This window comes from Schistocerca piceifrons, chromosome 4 (genome assembly GCF_021461385.2).
Source record: "Schistocerca piceifrons isolate TAMUIC-IGC-003096 chromosome 4, iqSchPice1.1, whole genome shotgun sequence".
NCBI classification, from domain to species: Eukaryota; Metazoa; Arthropoda; class Insecta; order Orthoptera; family Acrididae; genus Schistocerca; species Schistocerca piceifrons.
In genome coordinates, this window is record NC_060141.1 from 516078788 (window position 1) to 516100016 (window position 21229).

The following is a 21229-nucleotide window of genomic DNA, read 5'->3' on the forward strand; positions in this document are numbered from 1 at the left end:
TTAAAGATATCACTGTAGGTGTTCGAAATGGTCACCATTAACATCCACACACAAACGATGCCACCGAACTGTAGCACGAACTACTGACTGCAACGTGTTCAGTTGGATATTTGCACATGAATGTACGATGGATTCTCGAAGTTCATCCAATGTGCGTGGCTTTTGTCGATAAACGACGTCCTTAAGTGTTACCCACAGGTAACAGTCCAGAGGAGTTAGGTCTGGGGAACGTGGTGGATACTCCACAGCACCTCTACGACCTATCCATCTTCCTGGTAGATTTTCGTCGAGATACGCCCTAACACGATTTTGGTAGTGGGCTGGGGCACCATCTTGTTGAAAGTAAACTCTTCCGTCTCCATAAAGTCTCGGATGGCACGCAAAATGGATGTCTGAAGCTTCTGAAGGTACACCTCACCGGTAACTGTGCCATCAAAGAAGATTGGCCCATTCAAGCCCCGGTAAGACAACCCACACCACAAATTTACTCCTGGCAAATTCACGGCTTTGTCTACATGGACGTTCGGATTTTCGGCGGCCCATTAGATGCCATTGTGGCTATTTACTGTACCACTGAGTTTGAACTGTGCCTCATCAGACCACACAATCATCTCTGCAAACTCTTCATCGATGCACACCATGTTAGTAAACCACTCGCAGTACTCCATTCTACGATCGGGGCCGTCCTCGTTCAATGCGTGTAGCAATCGTGGGATGTAGCACTTCCCTTTTGCTGTCTTCAAAATTCGCCGACCACTTGAGCGACTCACTCCAGTTTCACGGGCACACTGTCTCACAGACTTCTGTGATGAGCGAGTGAATTGTTGTAACACGCGACGAAAGTTAGCTGGACTTGTTACTGTTACAGGTCGTCCAGATCGTTGTTTGTGTACATCTTTAACACAGTCTTCGGCTTCAAATTTGTCTCGAATGCGATGAAAAACCACTTCAAAACTGACTTCCTTTCATCGAATGTAAGCCTTACGCCAGTCATGTTTACTCGAGTAACTAGGCGCAACTAAGAACAAAACACTGACTGTCTGGCGACTGTCATCTGACAAAACAAACAACGCAATACAACGCTTGTGTGGCGATTGCCGGAGCTACAAACTATTACACTACCAAAGGTGAGACAACTCTGTGAATTAGTTTCCCAGTTATGGAGTTTTAAACAGTGGATATATTTTTTGGACCCCTCAGTAAATAAAAGGTATTCGCAGTTGCGAATGTGGACAACCATCGGCTATATAATGGAATGACCGGAATGAAAATCTGTGTCTGAAGGAAGACTGCATAGCACTTCTGCGCCACGCAGGCACTGCAATACCCGGCCCCGGTAGCTGAGTGGTCAGCGTGACGGAATGTCAATCCTAAGGTCCCGGGTTCGATTCCCGGCTGGGTCGGAGATTTTCTCCGCTCAGGGACTGGGTGTTGTGTTGTCCTAATCATCATCATTTCATACACATCGACGCGCAGGTCGCCTAAGTGGCGTCAACTCGAAAGACATGCACCAGGCGAACGGTCTACCTGACGGGAGGCCCTAGCCACACGACATTTCATTTCACTGCAATATCGTATTTTGTCCGCCGACACCAGGCAAACGACTTCCGATTAAAATATCACCAATGTACAGGAATATACATAATTTAGGTACGAGTGCAGGTAGCAGACACATGGTTAACGACATGTGAAAATTTGGATCTGGCCGTGAAGAATTCTCGGATAAGCTTCTGGCAAGGCGACCGCCCGCGATAAGCGGGAAATGCAGATTCGATTACCGGTCCGACACGAAATTTCATTATCGTCACTCCATTATACAGCTGATGGTTGTCCATATTCGCAGCTGCAAATACATTTCATGTATTGTATAAAATTTGGATAATCGTTTGGATTTCATTCGAAAGACAATCGAGAAATCAGAGCCAGCTTCCGGAAAGACTCTCTTTTTAGTGCGCCTTGTGTCAGAAGCTGTCATATTCTTATCTTTGTACTACATAGAATAGTAGTATATGCTTGATAGATACGATGCTTTTATTTAATATTATAATGTTTCCATGTCATAACATTGATCTTTAAACACTTTTGCAGCTATTTTGTAACGGTGAGTGACGAACTGGCTGGCTGGCTCTGAGCACTATGGGACTCAACTGCTGAGGTCATTAGTCCCCTAGAACTCAGAACTAGTTAAACCTAACTAACCTAAGGACATCACAAACATCCATGCCCGAGGCAGGATTCGAACCTGCGACCGTAGCGGTCTTGCGGTTCCAGACTGCAGCGCCTTTAACCGCACGGCCACTTCGGCCGGCAGTGACGAATTAAGCTGGAGCTTACTAACATGGTGATGCTACTGATCGGGCGCTATTGCAGCAGTCTTAAATGCATGTAGCTTCGTCAATACAGGAACCTGCCTGCGTTTTTTCTAAGTTCTTCCAACGAAGTTTGATACCTATTAAAGAATCACAGGATTGCAAAGCCCATAAAATCATTCAAATGGCGATGTTTCTTGTCATGGTCCTTCAAGACCCTGTTAGCGAGCTAGCGATCACTGATTACGTCGGTTTCTTCCTTGGCTCATGTCATTATGATAATTCAGCTTTCTGTTGTTGCCAGTAATGTGTTACAAATAATGTCAAATATTCAGTCGGATAGGAGGAAGAAATATAGTGCCCATGATCATACCGTTTACGAAGTTTCACAATTTGTTGGTGTATCAAACCCTATTTCGTTGGTCTACAAGGAATAGTGTACCACTCTTAGCCACGTAACATGACGTAACAGAGATGGGAATGAGGAAATCCTACGTGACAGGGACAAGAGACGAGTGTCACATATTGCCAGTGAGGAATGGTTTCAAACTTGACACGAATTGCTACTGCCAGTGAATGCAGATCCAACTTAACCTTTGCCCGAGAGAGCGCTGCGAAGGGAACTACATGCAGTAGTCATTTGGAGTGGAGTACCTCGAAAACGATCAGCCATTCTAGAGGCACAGAAAGCTGCACATATTCAGTGAGACAAACAACACAGAAAGAGGACGGTATCAGGTTAGGACGTATAGTGACGTCCGACCAGTCACTATTTTCCCTCTTTTCAACAGATACAAGGCTTCGAGTGCACCTACCTCCCAATAAGGCGTTTAAAGCGCAGCGTGTGGAAGGTGTATTTCATGCAAAAGGTGGTTCTGTGTTTTGTTGGTGTTTTTTATACCATGACTTGGGGCACTCAGATAGATTGCTGTGAACATGAACCAGCCTGTTTATGACAACATTTCATTCAGCGAGGATTGCCTTTTCTTCTACATCAGTATGAAGGGTACGCTGTGGAGAGAGTCTTCTTCCACGATGACAAACAGCAATCATCGCAGGTCTGCAGGCTTACTTTTGGCGGGAATGTTATGATTTCTCCTGTTGGCACTCCACTTTCTAGCACCCACTGCTCCACTCACTATCAAATGGTTCAAATGGCTCTGACCACTATGAGACTTAACATCTATGGTCATCAGTCCCCTAGAACTTAGAACTACTTAAACCTAACTAACCTAAGGACATCACACAACACCCAGTCATCACGAGGCAGAGAAAATCCCTGACCCCGCCGGGAATCGAACCCGGGAACCCGGGCGTGGGAAGCGAGAACGCTACCGCACGACCACGAGCTGCGGACCACCACTCACTGTCCCCAAATAGCAAAATGATATTGCGTAAATGCAAATAGTAGCCGTGCACTACAAATAAAAAATGAAAACCGATAGGTAAACCCATAGTAATCGGAATACCAACATGAAAAACAAAAACGTCAGGAACTTATGCATCAACATAATATTGTACACTCATGCTCATAAATTAAGGATAATGCTGATACATGGTGAAACAACGCTCTGGCGGGCGGTTTGCGGGTTTAAATCACATCAGGGTATGATCAATGCGGTGTATTTGACCAGCGGTAGTTGCACGGTGGCGATGGCAGCAGTCCACATACGCAGAGATGTGTTGGTGCATGTCAGAGTTTGGTGCAGCGAGAAAGTGTGCAGACGTTCTGAGACGTGCTAATGGTGACTGTGAGTTGAAAATGACTCAAAGAACACATATTGATGACGTTATGAGGGGTAGAATACTAGGCGACTGGAGGCTGGTAAAAACACAGCAGGTCGTAGCACAGGCCATCCGTGTGCCACAAAGTGTGATCTCAAGATTATGGCAACGATTCCAGCAGACAGGACACGTGTCCAGGCGCTACAGTACGGGACGTCCACAGTGTACAACACCACATGAAGACCGCTATCTCACCATCAGTGCCCGCAGACGGCCACGGAGTACTGCAGGTAGCCTTGCTCGGGACCTTACTGCAGCCATCGGAACAGTTGTCTCCAGGCACACAGTCTAAGACGACTGAACAGACATAGTTTATTCGCCCGGAGACCTGCAAGGTGCATTCCACTGATCTCTGGTCAGAGGAGAGCCCGTAAAGCCTGGTGCCAACTGCACATAACATGGTCATTGGAACAGTGATCCCAGGTTATGTTCACGGACGAGTCCAGGTATAGTCTGAACAGTGAGTCTTACCGGATTCTCATCTGGCGTGAACCAGGAACCAGATACCAACTCCTTAATGTCCATGGAAGGGACCTGTATGGAGGTCGTGGTTTGATGGTGTGGGGTGGGATTATCATTGGTGCACGTATACATCTGCATGTCTTTGACAGAGGAACCATAAGAGGTCGGGTGTATCGGGACGTCATTTTGCACTAGTTTGTTCGCCTTTTCATGGGTGCAGTGGGTCCCACCTTGCTCCTGATGGATGATAACGCACGGCCCCACCGAGCTCCCATCGTGCAGGAGTACCTCGAAACAGCAGATATCAAGCGAGTGGAGTGGCCTGCCTGTTCTCCAGCCTAAACCCCATCGAACACATACACATCTGGGATGCTCTCGGTCGACGCATTGCTGCACGTCTTCGCACCCCTAGGACACTTCAGGAGCTCCGACAGGCACTGGTGCAAGAATGGGAGGCTATACCCCAGGAGTTGCGCGACCATGTCAACCCGTTGTGCGGCCTGTGTACGTGTGCATGGTGATCATATCCCATACTGGTGTCGGGAAACAGTGGTGTTTTGTAGCGCAGGAAACAGTGGCGTTTTGTAGCACATGTGTTTCGGGATGGTTTTCTCAACTTATCACCAACACCGTGGACTTAGAGATCTGTGCCGTGTGTGTTTCCTAAGTGCCTATGCTATTAGCGCCAGTTTTGTGTAGTGTATCGTTGTATGGCACTATATTCAGCAATTATCCTCAATTTACGAGCATGAGTGTATTAAAACATAATCTCGTCAGTTCTGCATTTCAAAGTCTGAAAAGCTCCTCCAGGACTACTGGTAATAGTTCTGATTTAACTGAATTTATTATACTTGTCTGTCTTCTCTTTCCAATTTGAAGGTCTCACAATCTTGAAGTGCCTTAGAATTGGAACGAAAGCATTTTGATTAAACTACGTTATCTCTTCGCTGTTCGAGCCTTCAGTACACATTCAGAAATTACAACCAAGTTATACCTCTGTGTGCTCTGTCACACATTTGGAGCACTTCGGTGTAGTGTGTGCTAACTTACCTCTGTGGCTCCCCATCCGACCAGAGTGGCCGTTGTTCCAGCCGTTGTCTGCTGCTGAGACGCTGGTAACGTGATTGCTTGTATTTTGGAGTTGAACGTCAGGGGCTGCTTCAGCTGCGAGCGTTAAAACCAGTTGTGTGTTAATATCTGATTCTGTCACCGACAAAGAAAGCAATAATGCAACTAAGGCTAGGAACACTTTGGCGTTATACGAGATACATCAATCGGACGTCTTGAAGAAACAATTCTGTGATGTGTGGAATGGTAGCAGGTAATGGGAGTTAGTTGGATGCTGGAGCTAGATTTCATGCGATATTTCATTTCGGAAATCGTTAGGGAATTGAGTATTGCGAGATCTACTGTTTCAGGAGCGTGCCGAGAATATCAAATTTAAGACATTATCTCTCACCACCAATGACAATGCAGAGGCCAATGGCCTTCACATAACGAACGAGTGCAGCGGTATTTGTGTAGTGTAGTGTGTAAGAAACAAGCAACTCTGGTTGATATAAATGTAAATATCAATGTGGGACATACGACGAACTTATAGGTTAGAGCAGTACGGCGAAATTTGTCATTAACGTGCTTTTGGCAACAGTCGATCGAAGCGAGTGCCTTTGCTAACAGTCCGACATCGCCTGCAGCGCCTCTCCTGTACTCGCGACCACATCGGTTGGACCCTAGCTGTCTAGAAAACCCTGACTTGATCAGATGAGTCTCGATTTCAGAGCTGATGGTAGGATTCGAGTGTGGCGCAGACCCCACGAAGCCATGGGCCCAAGTAGTCAAAAAGGCACTGTGCAAACTGTGTTGCCTCCATGATGGTGTGGGCTGTGTTTACATTGGATGGTCTGGGTCCTCTGGTCCAACTGAACCCGCCATGGACTGGAAAAGCTTTTGTTCGGCTTCTTGTAGACCATTTGCAGCCATTCAGGGTCTTCATGTTCAGAAAATTTTTGTGGATGACAATGCACCATGTCCCCACGCCCCAATTGTTTGCGACTGGTTTGAAGATTATTCTGGACAGTTCAGTTCAAGCGAATAATCCGGCCAACCCCGTCGTCCGACATGAACCCCATTGAACATTTATGGAACCTAAAGGAGAGGTCAGTTCATGCATGAAATCGTGCATCGGCAAGACTTTAGCAGTTATGAATGGCTCAGTATTTCTGCAGGGAACTTCCAACGACTTGTTGATTCCATACCACGTCAAGTTGTTGCACTACGCCGCAAATTAGAGGTCCCGCACGATATTAAGAGATATCATATGACATTTGTCACCTCAGTGTAAAGGTAAATGAAACTACATTGCATTACTATTGTAACTAACAGGAAGCTCGAAGCTACAGATGCTATAGGGAACTTAACGATAACGTAGAGTCACATCAAGATTAGCCATTGTCGTCGTGCTAAAGCAATGTTTACAAATTTCAGCTTAGATAACAGTTTTACCCAGAGAAAGTACCCCATAGCCGAACCTGCTAATGCCGGCGATTGTTTCGCTTCCTCTCTTGGCTACCTTCATAATAAACAACACAAACAGCGACACCTCATGCGGACTCATCTCAGTTATATATACTATGTAGTTACAATTTACACGGAACACTATGTTCCGAATAGGAATGGTGCCCAATGGTCTTTTCCGTTTAGGCGGCCGAATCCTTAGATCAGCGGTTCTAAGCGTGGGAGTAGTTCCTCACTGCAGCGCAAAATGAAATTTTCTGTGGCATAAACCAAAAAGGATTCGATTATAAGCCGAGTAAGGAAATCAGTTTCATTTTAAAACTTCCTTTTTATTAATGTTTTTAGACTAACATTAATTTGCTGAAAAGAACTAAACTCTGCTCGAACCAATGAAGGCCCAACGGCACCGACCAGCCGCCATTTCATCCTCAGCCCATAGGCGTCACTGGATGCTGATGCGGCAACACACAATATTTATTACCTGAGTAACCAAAAATTACATTTTTTTTTCAAATACGGTCAGTGTGAATACTGAAAGCGACGGACACGAAGCTTGAAAAATGAATGTTTGCACAATTTAAACTGACATTAACGCGCAGTCAGTGATGACTGCAACCGGGCAACTGGTGCATGGCACATCAAATGATTCGACCGAATCGATTTGTCACCGTTGCTTCGCTATTCAGATACTGGTTCGCCATCAGTGTACATATAGTAGATAATGTATTTATTTCGTCCCTCGTTTGTTTTGCGAATTAATTTGAAGGAAGAAGTGTGATTGACCACGGCCTGCGAAGAATTTTCGTGAATATTCTGACAAACACAGACTATGGTTACCAGGTTACAGTTTTCGCTGAAATGATGATGATATAACGAGTAATGAAAAGGGTGATTTAGGAATTTCATAATACTCTACTTGTCGTAAGCTATGTATATAAACTATTTTCCTAATTCTAAATACTAATAAGAAAGTCCCTGCCTTTAAAAACATGTTTCAGTGAATGACGAAATATTCTTAAATATTGAAATTACACGAAAAATAGAACTTTTCAGACACAACGAGGAGATCTCAAAAGAAATAAGCATCATCTGAATTAGCAACATGACGACGAAAGGTTGGTGATTACTATCTCGCACTATCTGAAAAACTTTCGAGTTTGAGAGTACTTGAAATGTCTCTTTGTTCCGGACCGGGACTAGAACCCGAATTAAACTCTTATCGCGGTAAGCCGGAAGTCTGGCTTCGAGTCCCGTTCCGGCACGAAGTTTCATAGTCCTCATTCACTTACGTAGCTGACGGTTGACCACAATCGAAACTGCGATTACATTTTATGTATTTTATAACGACTGTAGTCACCGCAGTGCCTGTTAGTTCGGACACGCAAGGATATCCGAAGGAACATTGCATCGTAATTCTGGACAACACAGGCACTGTAGTATCTTATGTGAGAGTGCTGTTCCCATATGCCACGACTTATAGATATGAAAAAGAATTTTCGAGTAATGTAGGAATGGAAACAAAATCGTGAAATTGGTTAGAATTGGAGCATCATTATGACAGGCAGTGGAAAAGATCAAACAAAATGTGAGAAATAAACATTATCTAACGTCTCATTAACCTTTTATTTCCCGATTTTAAAATCTGAATTTTATTTCAATGTTAAGTTAACAGTATTTATCTTTCCTCATTTTAGAAATAGAAAATTTTCCTTATTTTTTTAACGAATTCAAAGTTTGCCTACAGAGTTAACTTTATAGCTGACATCTGATCTCCTTCAAGAGTGATGGTCTCAGAAAGGTTGGCGTTCTAGTGGATACTATAGGCATTAGTGTCATACGGCATTTACATTGTTGCCGAGGGCCAGAATAGCTGTTCCCGGAAATAAGGCCTACGAGGCTACCTCAGAAAGAAAACAAAATTATCAGGTAATCTTAGCTAGAGTAGACTATTTGTCTTCATTTCAACAGCAAGTAGATTAGCCTAAATCTTCAAATCCCACTAAAACTTTGCTTCACTCCTGAGGCACATACATAGTAACCAAACAGAAATTAAACGATGTAATGGAAATCGCAGACGAAGAGAATGATTTTTAGAGAAAGTGCATCGAAACTAACGACTAAGTTGGCCACACTCCATGCACAAGACACATAGACGCAATTAGTGATTGACTACACAAACAAATAGTAGGAATGCCAAATTGTATAGTACTTCAGGTCTAGAAACTTGGAAGCAGACGACACCACTAGGTGTAAGAGGGAAAAAGTATAAAAATTCCGTAAGTGTAAATTACGTTTCAGTATATTTCGTAACGAACCTGTTTTATATTCAGAAAGCAAACCAGAGTTATAGATATGTAACACTACAGAAGAATGACGAATGTTAATGAAGCTAAACGCAGATTTTCTTAGTTGTTTACATGAATTTTAAATACATTAAAATCTGTAAAGCAACTACTGACACTGTGGTAACACAAACGAATAACGGAATAAACATATGTCTCTCAGTTACTTCTGATCACTACTGTAAACGTACGTCTTTAATGTCGTCATAATTGCGCAGCCTCCCAGTAGCAGGTCTCAGCCTTTCTTCGGACAAATGTATAACTGACACAGTCTTTCCCTATGGATTCCTTTTCAGATTGTACATTGCTTTTCTTTGGTTCGTTTGGACTCTAGAGACCGATACAGGATGGTCCATATGAAACTGTCCAATACAATCTTATCAAACTCAAATCTCAACATTCAAGGAATAATAGGCAGTCCAAGTTGCAAAATTGTTTTTTATTTATTTAATTTGTGACGCTCTTCACTCTCACAGGAACATCATCAGAAATCCAGACAATTGTCGCGTGTTCGTAGAAGAGCAGAACAGTAGTTCACATTGAAGCCAGAAACGTTGCTACATGGTTCTCGTAAAACCTATGACTGTTGTACTGTTACTCCTGTCATCAATTATTGTTGCTGCTATCTCATAAATGTCTGAGAGACAATCAACATTTATGGCTTCATTGTGGACTACTGTTCCGCTCCTCTACGAACACGCAATAGTGCTCTAGATGTCTGCGATACTCCTGTGAGAGTGAAACGCGTCACAAATTAAATAAGTAAATAACCATTTTGGAAACGAAACTGTCTATTCTTTCTTGAACATCTCAAGAGATTGGTGTCCCATGAGCCGAAAGACAGAATGATGTGATTTTCAATTTAACCTTAACATTGTCTAACGTGTACTCTGGGTACTGATGAGGAGTTTCTAGCACGTAATGGTTGGTGTTCTGTGACTTTACATATTAAGACGGGATTAAAAGTAAACTGAGGATGTAAATGTTTCTTTACCACTTCTTCAACCTACCAGCAGAACCAAATACACTCACGTTGGTGTGGAAGCCTTAACTAATATTCAATAGAAATTAATAAGGGTCAAGATCTATTCCTTCCTGATAATGTTCTGACACAGCAGTCCTTTGATTGATTGTTCAAACTTTTTTAATGACGTTAGCCGGATTTGAGCATTGAAATGTATCAATGGTAACTGGTGAAAATTTGTAGCGGAGTGAGAACAGAGCCTGCATTTCCCACTTTACGCGAACGTTCGACTTCATCGCCTCTGCCATCCGAACACGTTTCCCTTCCGACTCAAATTCTCAGACTGTTACTCACTACTGACACCCACTTACGAATCCGTATTCGCAGTTGCTGACACCCGTAAGAGATCGGGCATGGTGTGCATACGTACCGAAAGACAGGATCGTTGGTTGGGGGTTGGGTTGTTGGGGGAGGAGACCAGACAGCGAGGTCATCAGTCTCATCGGATTAGAGAAGGACGGGGAAGGAAGTCGGCCGTGCCCTTTCTAAGGAACCATCCCGGTATTTGCCTGGAGCGATTTAGGGAAATCACGGAAGCCCTAAATCAGGATGGCCAGACGCGGGATTGAACCGTCGTCCTCCCGGATGCGAGCAGCGTCGTTGGTTGTCGCCACCTATTACATACCGGGTGCTTCCGTCAGAGCGTGAAAAAGTTTAACAGGACATAGAGGATGCTCCACTGAACAATTTGAGATATGGAGCCTGGGGTCGGAGAAACCAGCTTAAGGAGATAATAGGAATAAAATCACATTACTGTGTACTTTTTTACTTACTTTAGTTACAGTTCTCTGCAAATGAACGTACCATTTGTTTTGTGTCTTACAAAATGTGCTGAAACTGACGGCAATCAACCATCGGTGAACAAGATTCTGATTCACCCTGATAAATAAATATCCTTGGTGTGTTTGAAATCACATCCGAAGCAGCTACAATTCTGGCAACTATTCCATCTCAGTATCCACTGGGGTCTAATGCATATGACTTTACTCGTAGATATCCCACTTAGGAAATAACCAAGGGGATTCAGGTCAGGTGACCTGGCAGACCATCGAATTGGACCTTTCCTTCCAATTCAGCGACCACGAAATACAACAGTGAGATGGTTGCAGATGTCCACACTGAAGTAAGGTGGTGCACCGTCATATTGCATCCACTTCCTCTCACGAAAAGAAAATGGTACGTTCTCAACAACTCAGTTAGAACTTTGCACGCACCTCGAGTTGAGGTGGGCATTCGGAAGGCCAGGTAGAATATATGGCCCAATGAGATTTCCTCCTACAACGCCGGCCCAGATATTCACAGCAAAACGTACTTGATGGTGTGACTCTACTGAAGGATGAGAGTTTGTGTTATCCCACACATGGCTATTCATGCTGTTCGAAATACCATCACGACCTAATCAGGAAACAGTACGGTTTGCAGAGAAATTCGATCGATCAATGGATTGTTGGTGCAACCACTGACACAATGTAAATTCAGTCACAAGCACTGCGTAGAATCGTTATGGGTGATACGGTTGTAACTGTTTTTCGTGGAGTTCTCACCACACGCTACTATTTGCAGCGGTCATTTCACGTGCAATACGATGAGTACTTGTAGTGGGGCCGCTGCAACTTGTACCAGCATCTCCTTTTCCAAGTCTGGTGTGCGACTGGTCCTTATGTGGTCTGGTCCCTCGTTTCTTCTTTCCAGTGAACCAGTCTCCCGCATTCGTCGCTCGAGAGAAATAAGCACTCCTGGCGGATGATATCTCTTAGGAAATCGTTCACTGTACAGCCTTTAAGAAGCGAGAGTATGGAAACGTATTTCTGCAAGGTGCTTGTCACTGAGTTCTGCGAAACTGCATACCGGTACTGCTCCATCATATTATACTACACATCTCTGAATAGCACTGAGTGGGTCGGTCGTTGATTCATAGCATGTTCTGCTGTGGGACAATGTAAATGAGCTACAACGAAGCCACCTTGTGGACCAGGAAAAAAAACACAACCTGCATCACGACTTACAAGTAATCAGGCTCCTCCTTTTTGTATCCTTGCAGGAAATAAAAATATACATTTAAATAAACAGCACAGTACGTGTAAACTGGTACACATGTTAGTTCAAATGTATGTGAAATCTTATGGGACTTAACTGCTAAGGTCATCAGTCCCTAAGCTTACACACTACTTCACCTAAATTATCCTAAGGACAAACACACACACCCATGCCCGAGGGAGGACTCGAACCTCCGCCGGGACCAGCCGACACATGTTAGATGTCACTAAGCTACAAAACAGTAATACTAGACGAAGTGGTATGCAAATATACTTCCATATCTCCTTAACATAGCTTCTCCGAACCCAGGTTCCCTATCTAAAATTGATCAGTAGAGCATTTTGTATGTCCTGAAATTTTTTTGCTCGTTCTTACGGAAACATCCTGTATATACGATGACGACGACATCTTATTGATACATACACATGCTAAAGTCAGTAGTGAGTAACAGCTTCGAAATTGGGGTCAAGTGATGCATGAGCACAAGGCCGGAGCAGTTACGGTGGCGGTTCGCGTAAAGCGGGAAATCCAGGTTCGAGACTCGGGCCGGCAAAATTTTTCACCTGTTAACCATTTATACATTTCAGTGCCAAAATGCAGTTCCTGCCATTAAAAACCTTTCAACGATTAGTCGTATATCTCTTGGACACGGGACAGAAGGTGGTCAGATATTTACCAAAGAAAAGTCGCCAAACAGCAGTATATTTTCAGAATTTTGCCATTTAATTAATGCCATCTTCAGGCTTCTAAGCACTCCATGTGTACAGAATCAGATGGATCGATACACGCATAACTGGAGCCATCAATAACTGTATTTCCTTACTTGATTTCTTCTGTGCAAATTCGCTTCGGGTAGTTTCCTAACAATTGCTTTTATATTTCAATTACTAAATATAATATCCAATAATTTTTTGTCGCCTAGTCTGTTACATGGATTCATTTAGATTTCTTTCTAGTCCTACGGTTACTTAATTGACCACGTCCAGAGGAGCAATATTCAGGCTGTAAACTTAAAAAAGCGGTAACATTAGATGATATCTCTCTGTCGAAGACAATATTTTTCTGAGACAAAAGTTCTTACACCAAACTCACAGTATCTCAGAGTGTTAGGATAAACTTCACGGTGCTAATTGCAATGTACGCAAAAATAGTTAACTAGATACATGGGGTACGTCAACAGTCTATCGTACCCAAAAGAATTCGAACGAACTGAAATGCGTTTCGCCTGATACGCATGCAGCCCACATAAAGTAGCTGTCTTGCAGGTCCTCTGATATCTTTACAATACAGTCGCGTGACAAAACAAAATGGATACCACAATGGATCACTAGAGAATACTATTCTTTAAGGTAATCAGACCAGCTGTAAATCGACGCGACGATATTGTAAATACCGTACGAGAAATTACTTCATTAGAGATGAGACAGTCTTAATGCTTGCAAATTTTGTTACCGTACAGTAAGTGATATTTTAAAATCACTGCCTTACTCAATACAATTTGTGTCAACTATCTCCGCTACGTAAGTTATTCTAGCAATCTTTAGGAAAAATTAAATATTTTTATGAACAAGAGATTTTGAGACAATATCTTGTATTCTGACGTTCTATGTCAGTTGGAAGTATTTTTGCTATTTATAAGGTTTTCTCGCACGCTTGAAACGTCGTTCCTGATACGAGTGATTTGCCATAAACTGAATGTTGAACTAAACAGTTAAAAGCAACTCTATTAACAGTGGCAATCGCTCTATGGAAACCTCAAAATTAATATATCATCACCAGCAATTTCTCTGCACTCACGGTTGAGCATTTATTTGAGTATATGTCTGAACTTTAAACGACTGATGAACTTTTTTATTCTGGATCTCTATTGAAACCAAACATTTATAGCCACTGTAACTAAGCAAAGCTTTCGTTTCTGACCGAGACTCGATCACAGCAGCGTTCGTCACCGGTGACTGGACGTAAAGAGCCGAGAAATATCGAAGCTTTCACCAGGAAATCTAAACTTGAACATTTTTGTGTTCTGCATGGAATCCTGTCAAGACTTTTATTATGTTTACTATAGTTTCATGTGACAAAGTTTGCACCTGTTTAAAACGAAATGCCTTGATGTAAAGTTTTGTAACGGGAACCTGAACTCAGCACGAAATCAGATTTAAAGTAAGTAAAATCAAATGTTAGATATTGAATTGTTTCATCAAAAGCGAGGTGTCTGAGTTTTAAATCAGGATACAATTTCTTTGCAACACCGGGAATCGAAACTGGCACCTACCGCCGTTGTTTTCTGTAGAAGAATTGTTTGTTCACCATCGGTGAGGTGTGTGCACGTTTGACTATGAATAATGGTACCTATCGTTATTATTGAAAACACATATAGAGACATTAAAAATGAAAATTATTTATCAGTAGTAGTTCGGTGAAAACGGACTTGAAATGAAACCATGGATAACTTTGCCCTGGACCGGAATTCAAACCCACATATGTGACTTTCATGGATATGTAGAAGAGTTTGCCATCTTGGAGAAAAACAACGAAATGATCGAACCATATCATTCCGTGCTTGTCAGATACTACGAAAGAGGAGATCCGAATTCGAATCCCAGTCCTGTACCAAATTTTTCAGTGTCTCAAGTTCAAATAAAATAGGAGCTCTGTGACCTTAAACGACCATTGGCCCATTAAATATGAGTAAAATAAAGTTTCTAATCTAAGGAAGCCCATTAGCGATCGAGTTTCTATTTGTCACGACTTCCACCTCTGCTATGGTCCAAATTAAACCGGCTCTGCCCCATTTGGTGGCGAATGGATATGATGTTTATAATGTGGATTCTGAAATACGGTACAACTCGGCGTTCCTTGCTTGGCATTGCTAGAGGTACAGGAGATCTTTTCATGTGTGTTTAAACACACGCTGGAAGTGGGAGTCGAGCCCATATCGCACACATAAGGCACTAGGATCCATTTGCCAGACCACTGAAGCCCACATTTGCTACATTCATGGTTGTCTCGTAACGTATTATGTGACGTAGCCGTAAAGTACAGGGTTATTACAAATGATTGAAGCGATTTCACAGCTCTACAATAACTTTATTATTTGAGATATTTTCACAATGCTTTGCACACACATACAAAAACTCAAGAAGTTTTTTTAGGCATTCACAAATGTTCGATATGTGCCCCTTTAGTGATTCGGCAGACATCAAGCCGATAATCAAGTTCCTCCCACACTCGGCGCAGCATGTCCCCATCAATGAATTCGAAAGCATCGTTGATGCGAGCTCGCAGTTCTGGCACGTTTCTCGGTAGAGGAGGTTTAAACACTGAATCTTTCACATAACCCCATAGAAAGAAATCGCATGGGGTTAAGTCGGGAGAGCGTGGAGGCCATGACACGAATTGCTGATCATGATCTCCACCACGACCGATCCATCGGTTTTCCCCTTACAGAGGCATCCAGAAGCTTTAAACTGCGCATACCATCGCCGAATGGAGTTAGCAGTTGGTGGATCTTTGTTGAACTTCGTCCTGAGGTGTCGTTGCACTGTTATGACTGACTGATGTGAGTGCATTTCAAGCACGACATACGCTTTCTCGGTTCCTGTCGCCATTTTGTCTCACTGCGCTCTCGAGCGCTCTGGCGGCAGAAACCTGAAGTGCGGCTTCAGCCGAACAAAACTTTATGAGTTTTTCTACATATCTGTAGTGTGTCGTGACCATATGTCAATGAATGGAGCTACAGTGAATTTATGAAATCGCTTCAATCATTTGTAATAGCCCTGTACGTGTGCCCTGGCGCGTAGGCAGGTACATGTATCCAACAAGGTCATGTCAGGTACTATGGTGGAAATGTTGGCATGCATTTTAATTTTGTATCTGATCGCGTGGAGACAGTGCGCAATCGAAATCACGTCCAAGAACGACATGATTGTACCTGCCCAGGAGGAAGGGCATCATCTCAGTCCGATAGAATTCGGAGGAAGCACGTTGTTGCTGGACCCAAATGGGATGTATACATTGACGATCCGGACTTCGAGGAGCGTAAGCGCTGGTCCTCTCGCCGAAGGTAGAAACTCGACGTCCTCAACTTCGGTACCCGCTTTGGTCAACATTGCAACGCCCAGCTCTTTTGCGGTACCTGGGTGGATATGAGCTAGCAGTTAGTGGAGATCTGCGTCCCTTACTTTCTGTTATAAGGCGGTACAACATTCGCTGCCCGTAACATGTCACTTAGAAGCTATAATTTATGTCCATTGCTGATGTTTTTGATGTTGATCGTCGTTATTCGATATGCCTGTAGGGGGTTCATTCTGCAGAATTTCGTTAAATATTCTGCTGCTGAACTCGCCGTTCTCTCTCCGAGACGACGGCTGTTTCACTCGCTCCTTCTTGTATCGTGATGTCCATGGTACCTTTGTTTTTGTTTGCGTTCTGTGTTGTCATTGGTATATCCATCTTTCCTGTATCCCAGCAGTCAAACTCAACTTCATCCTTCGAATTCACAGGATAGTGTGGAGGGGCAGCTCGGTGCAAGGTCGGAATCCGTCTATATGGACCGCTTTGTGGTTCGGGCTGTCGCACAGTGTTCACGCCCATGGATGTCGAACCACTGCCTCCACAGCCAAACTGACCTCAGGTCGTATCTTGCTGTTCTGGTTCCTGTTCCTTTTCGTGACCCGTCGCCGGAGTACTGCACTGTGCTTGTACTACTTATTTTGTTGTTGCTGTGGCGTGTGTTCGTCCTTCGTATCACATGTTTGAGACTGTCACAAACTTGGAGTTTCTAAATGCCCTCCTTTCTCGAGAGTCACGTTAATGACCACATCCGTCCCTTCTGTCCGTATGGGTCAACACGCTCCGAGACAGCGGGACTTGGAGCGTCTTGCAACGTTCTCACTCGTTGGTTCACTACTTGTCCATCCTGCAGCGTTGCTATCGTGGTTCAGCGCTAGGCGCTCTTGCAGTGGGCGCGGTGCCGTAGTTCCTCGCGCCGACTCGACGTATGTGAGGGGCCATGCTTTAGATCGTTGCGGTTCAATGCTGTCTCCCACCGGCAAGTGCGCAATTCGTCGTTGTAGGCACGTGACCTTCTCTGCCACAACCGGAGCATATTTGAGATTGCCCTTCATACATAAAGACTACACGACTGCCAAAAAATATACACATAAAGCGGACGTGTTTCAGGAAACCGATTCTTACTTGACGTACACCAACGAGAACAGGATATGTGTCAAAGCTCATCCATTTTTCTTCCGTAAAGGCGAGGACCTTTCCATATTGCTGCAATGGTGACGTTACTTGTTGTGCAGTCACCTCAAAGGGCAGTTCAAAAACACGCACCGTTCTCATTCCAATGACCGCTGGATCCACCAGGACATTCTCTACACTGCCATTGAAGTGAAGAAACTTATAAAAGCCGCCTGACGACTGAATGAGTTGGCCACAGCAATTGACATTGATAAGCTTTACACACACCACTTGTGACTATTGAAAGATGAATGCCAATCAGTTCGTGAGGATCGCGTTTGAGCACTTCTCTCACAAATACGTTCAACTTCAAGCGCTTCCGGTCGGGAAAATAGGTTTTCGAATGCGAACTTCACAGCCGATTTTCGTAGAGAGTTAGCCATGTGAAGGACATCTGTGTACTCTGAACGCTCCGTTGCTAAATCACTACAATCCCCCTACATCTACGCTGTTTATCACAGCAAGGACGTAAACAACTCGTCTTCGCAGCACGGCCTCTCAAGCCCGACTTGTTAAGCCACATGACAGTAGTGCGGTATATTTTTTTTTCATTACGTCCGTATTTCCTAATGTAGATTACATGGAAAGTGGCAATAGGCATCAATCATAGCAACGGTGCCAAACGTTATATCTGAGTTCAAACAATGAATTTTACGTACTCAAGTGTCACATCTTAAATGGAAGTCATATAGAATAATTCACCGAGATGACAAGAAAGTAAAGTGTTAGACACAAAAGCTGGCCGCCAGCTGGGCACCTCAGAGATGAAACGTGAGTCATTCACTTAAGGCAGCCACCTCTCAGAATTCTAAGTCCGGCCACATCCACGATCTGGAAACCCTGTAAGATGCAGAAATGTATGAAGTAAATCCAGTTAGTCTTCTCGAGATGTTCCAGAGACGTACCTGCCCATGGTGTAGCGGTGAGCTTCGTGCTCGTCCACTCCATCCCCTGGTTCCTATGGAAACTCAAACATAATTCGTTTGATTTTCTAATGTACCCGCAATAGCAAAAAGTTCCAGAAACATATCCACTAAACAGCTCGTGGCTGCGTCAATATCAGAAGAGTTTATGCTCTAGAGTTTCCTCAACCCACAGGAGCTACCGGCTACGGACAATAAGCTGCCTACTACCAACATCAGACGCCTCCGACTAGGTGAAAGTGGTGTGGCACTATGAGTTTATGTATTTATCAATGGTTATTTCCTTGTTTGAAATTCTCGTACTTATCCCACACTCACAACTTCGATTTTGCATGTCTGAAACTTATGAACGTGGTTCAAGTGTGATAAAATATAGTCGAAAGTGGAAAAAGGTCTAATATTTTTGGTTTGGGTTTAGTGGAGGTGTGAAGGCAAAGAAGCAGCTCTAAACTTTTTTATTGTCTGTGGGGATAGTACTTTTGGGCAAAACACGTCCGAAAAAGACTTTTTTTGCTTCAAGAAACATCGCTCTGACGTGAAGGATTTTGCACATTGAGGAATCCTCTATAACAGACATATGTGGTGGAGTGCGACTATTTAACGTCGTGCGTCCCTTACGTTCAGCAGAAAAGGTTGAGAAGCCGGGAGCAGTGGTGCTGAATGCTCTAATTCAAAACAACGAAAATCAAAGTGGTGGCTATTAACACATGTTTTCTTGATGGTCATCAGTTGGTTTATTGAGAATTCCAATGCAAAATTGCTACTGGTGGCTAGCTATGATGTCTTTACATTAACCTCTTAAGAAGAATTTTTGGTTCAGAGACATATAGTCTAGCAAAGGGCAGTGTGAGTATAATATTTTGCCTATGGTGGCTCAGAAAAGTTTTTGTGCCTTAATTTCTCTCTGATGTTTACTGTTGTGTTCACTAAAATAACAGACAACACCATTAAAATATTCACTGCATTAATACCAATGAAATGCAAACTACCGCAGTACCCTTATGAAGAAAGCCTATTTTAATGAAACATAATTATCTGTAACAGGAGCGTGCCTACATCACCACGAATTCGTAAGATTTTACTCATTCTAGACTTAGAAACGGTCTATGTTTACTTGCTGTCCTGTTACAATGAAGCACTATGCGACATTTAATACATAAAATAAACAAAATTTCCTTATAAATTTTCGATCTTGTGGCTCTTTCACGAAACTGCTAATAAGAGTATCCTGCAGGTAGACTGGTACTCGAAAAATGCAGCTCCCACCTTACAACTGACGTCTATCAGGATGCTGCGGCGTTGTGCTCTCCATTCTACTCGTTAAGGCTAGGACAGATAAGCTCGCAACATAAAAAACGGCATTAACAGCAATTTCCACGTTGAATCACTTTCCTGGATTCATAAGCATACGCTGATAACTTCATTTCGCACCTCATGAGAAAATCACTCAGAATATTTATTGAAAATGATACGAATATATGTTAAGTGAATTTTGTAGGCTGTTTCATCCAGGAAGTAACTCATCGATAACTCTGTTGCCAAGCACATCCTGCGTTGTTTCCAAGATTCAGTTAATCTTCTAGCAGTAAATACCAGCAGTCTGGGACGTGACTGCAGTTAGTGTCTGAAAGGCCTAACGCCGAAATACCCAAAGTATTTGTCAATGAGCCTTATCTGCGTTTCTGTACTGGGATTATGGATTACAGTGTTGTCGCTAATAATACTCAGATGCGCCGACTGCGAACTAGACAACACAAATCGTTAACTGTCACAATTATTTGTGTTTTCCTGTCTTAAGCGTACTGAAACCAAAAATCTCATCGCCAGACAGGTTTCACATTTTTAGAAGATTCCAGTAGTTATGCTGTAAATGATATAGGTAGGCAATACATCTTTTTTGTAATAATAGACTTGGAAAATATATTTCTTGAAGTCGATGTCAATGGCACTACCCATGAAAGACAGGCAAACAGATGAAGAGGCAACACCAGAGCATCGATGACACTACGTAACGTCCTCAGGGAAATTTCGTAAGCTACGAATAAGATTGAGTCTCAAATCGAGATACGCTGCTATGCAAGAATCCATAAGAAGAGAAAGGAAACGCAGGTTCAGAATTCCGTTGAAAATTAAACTAGCGAATGTATGGAGTGCAACTTCGATTCCAGCTTCTGCTAACGCGAAAGGGGAAACAGTTGTTTTCAGAAAGAGGAACAAGGAACGCAAAGCGTTGACAGTAACGTCTAGAATAAGTCGTTCTCGAGTAAACCTGCCATTCAGTCCAAAATACTAAAAGAAATATACCTGTCATCTATTCATTATAATAAAAATGTAAAGGCTGCTGATGCTTTGTCAAGAAAAGCGAAAAGCACCTACGCTGTGGAGCTTTTCAGCATGCAGTATGCTTAAGATTGGCAGAGAACCCGAAATAACAACAGGTTCTAACAAGCTGAGCGCGGTGCTAAGATTCTCAGCATCGCCTGTACAGAGTGTTATTATTTTAGCCCTTAACTTTTTGTTATTAAAGACCCTGTTAGCTACCGCAGTAGCCACATGAGAATAAACGAGAACTATTTCGGCGGCACAGAT

The 21229-nt window shown here is 43.2% G+C and overlaps 1 protein-coding gene across 1 annotated transcript in view; it reads right to left on the reverse strand.

Moving 5' to 3' along the window:
• Positions 1-21229, reverse strand: part of LOC124795961 (trypsin I-P1-like) — a 132594-nt gene that overhangs the window by 29887 nt on the left and 81478 nt on the right. Inside the window, exon 5 of the mRNA XM_047260042.1 lies at positions 5607-5720. Within this exon, the coding sequence (XP_047115998.1) occupies positions 5607-5720 (114 nt within the window). The remainder of the gene's footprint in view (positions 1-5606; positions 5721-21229) is intronic.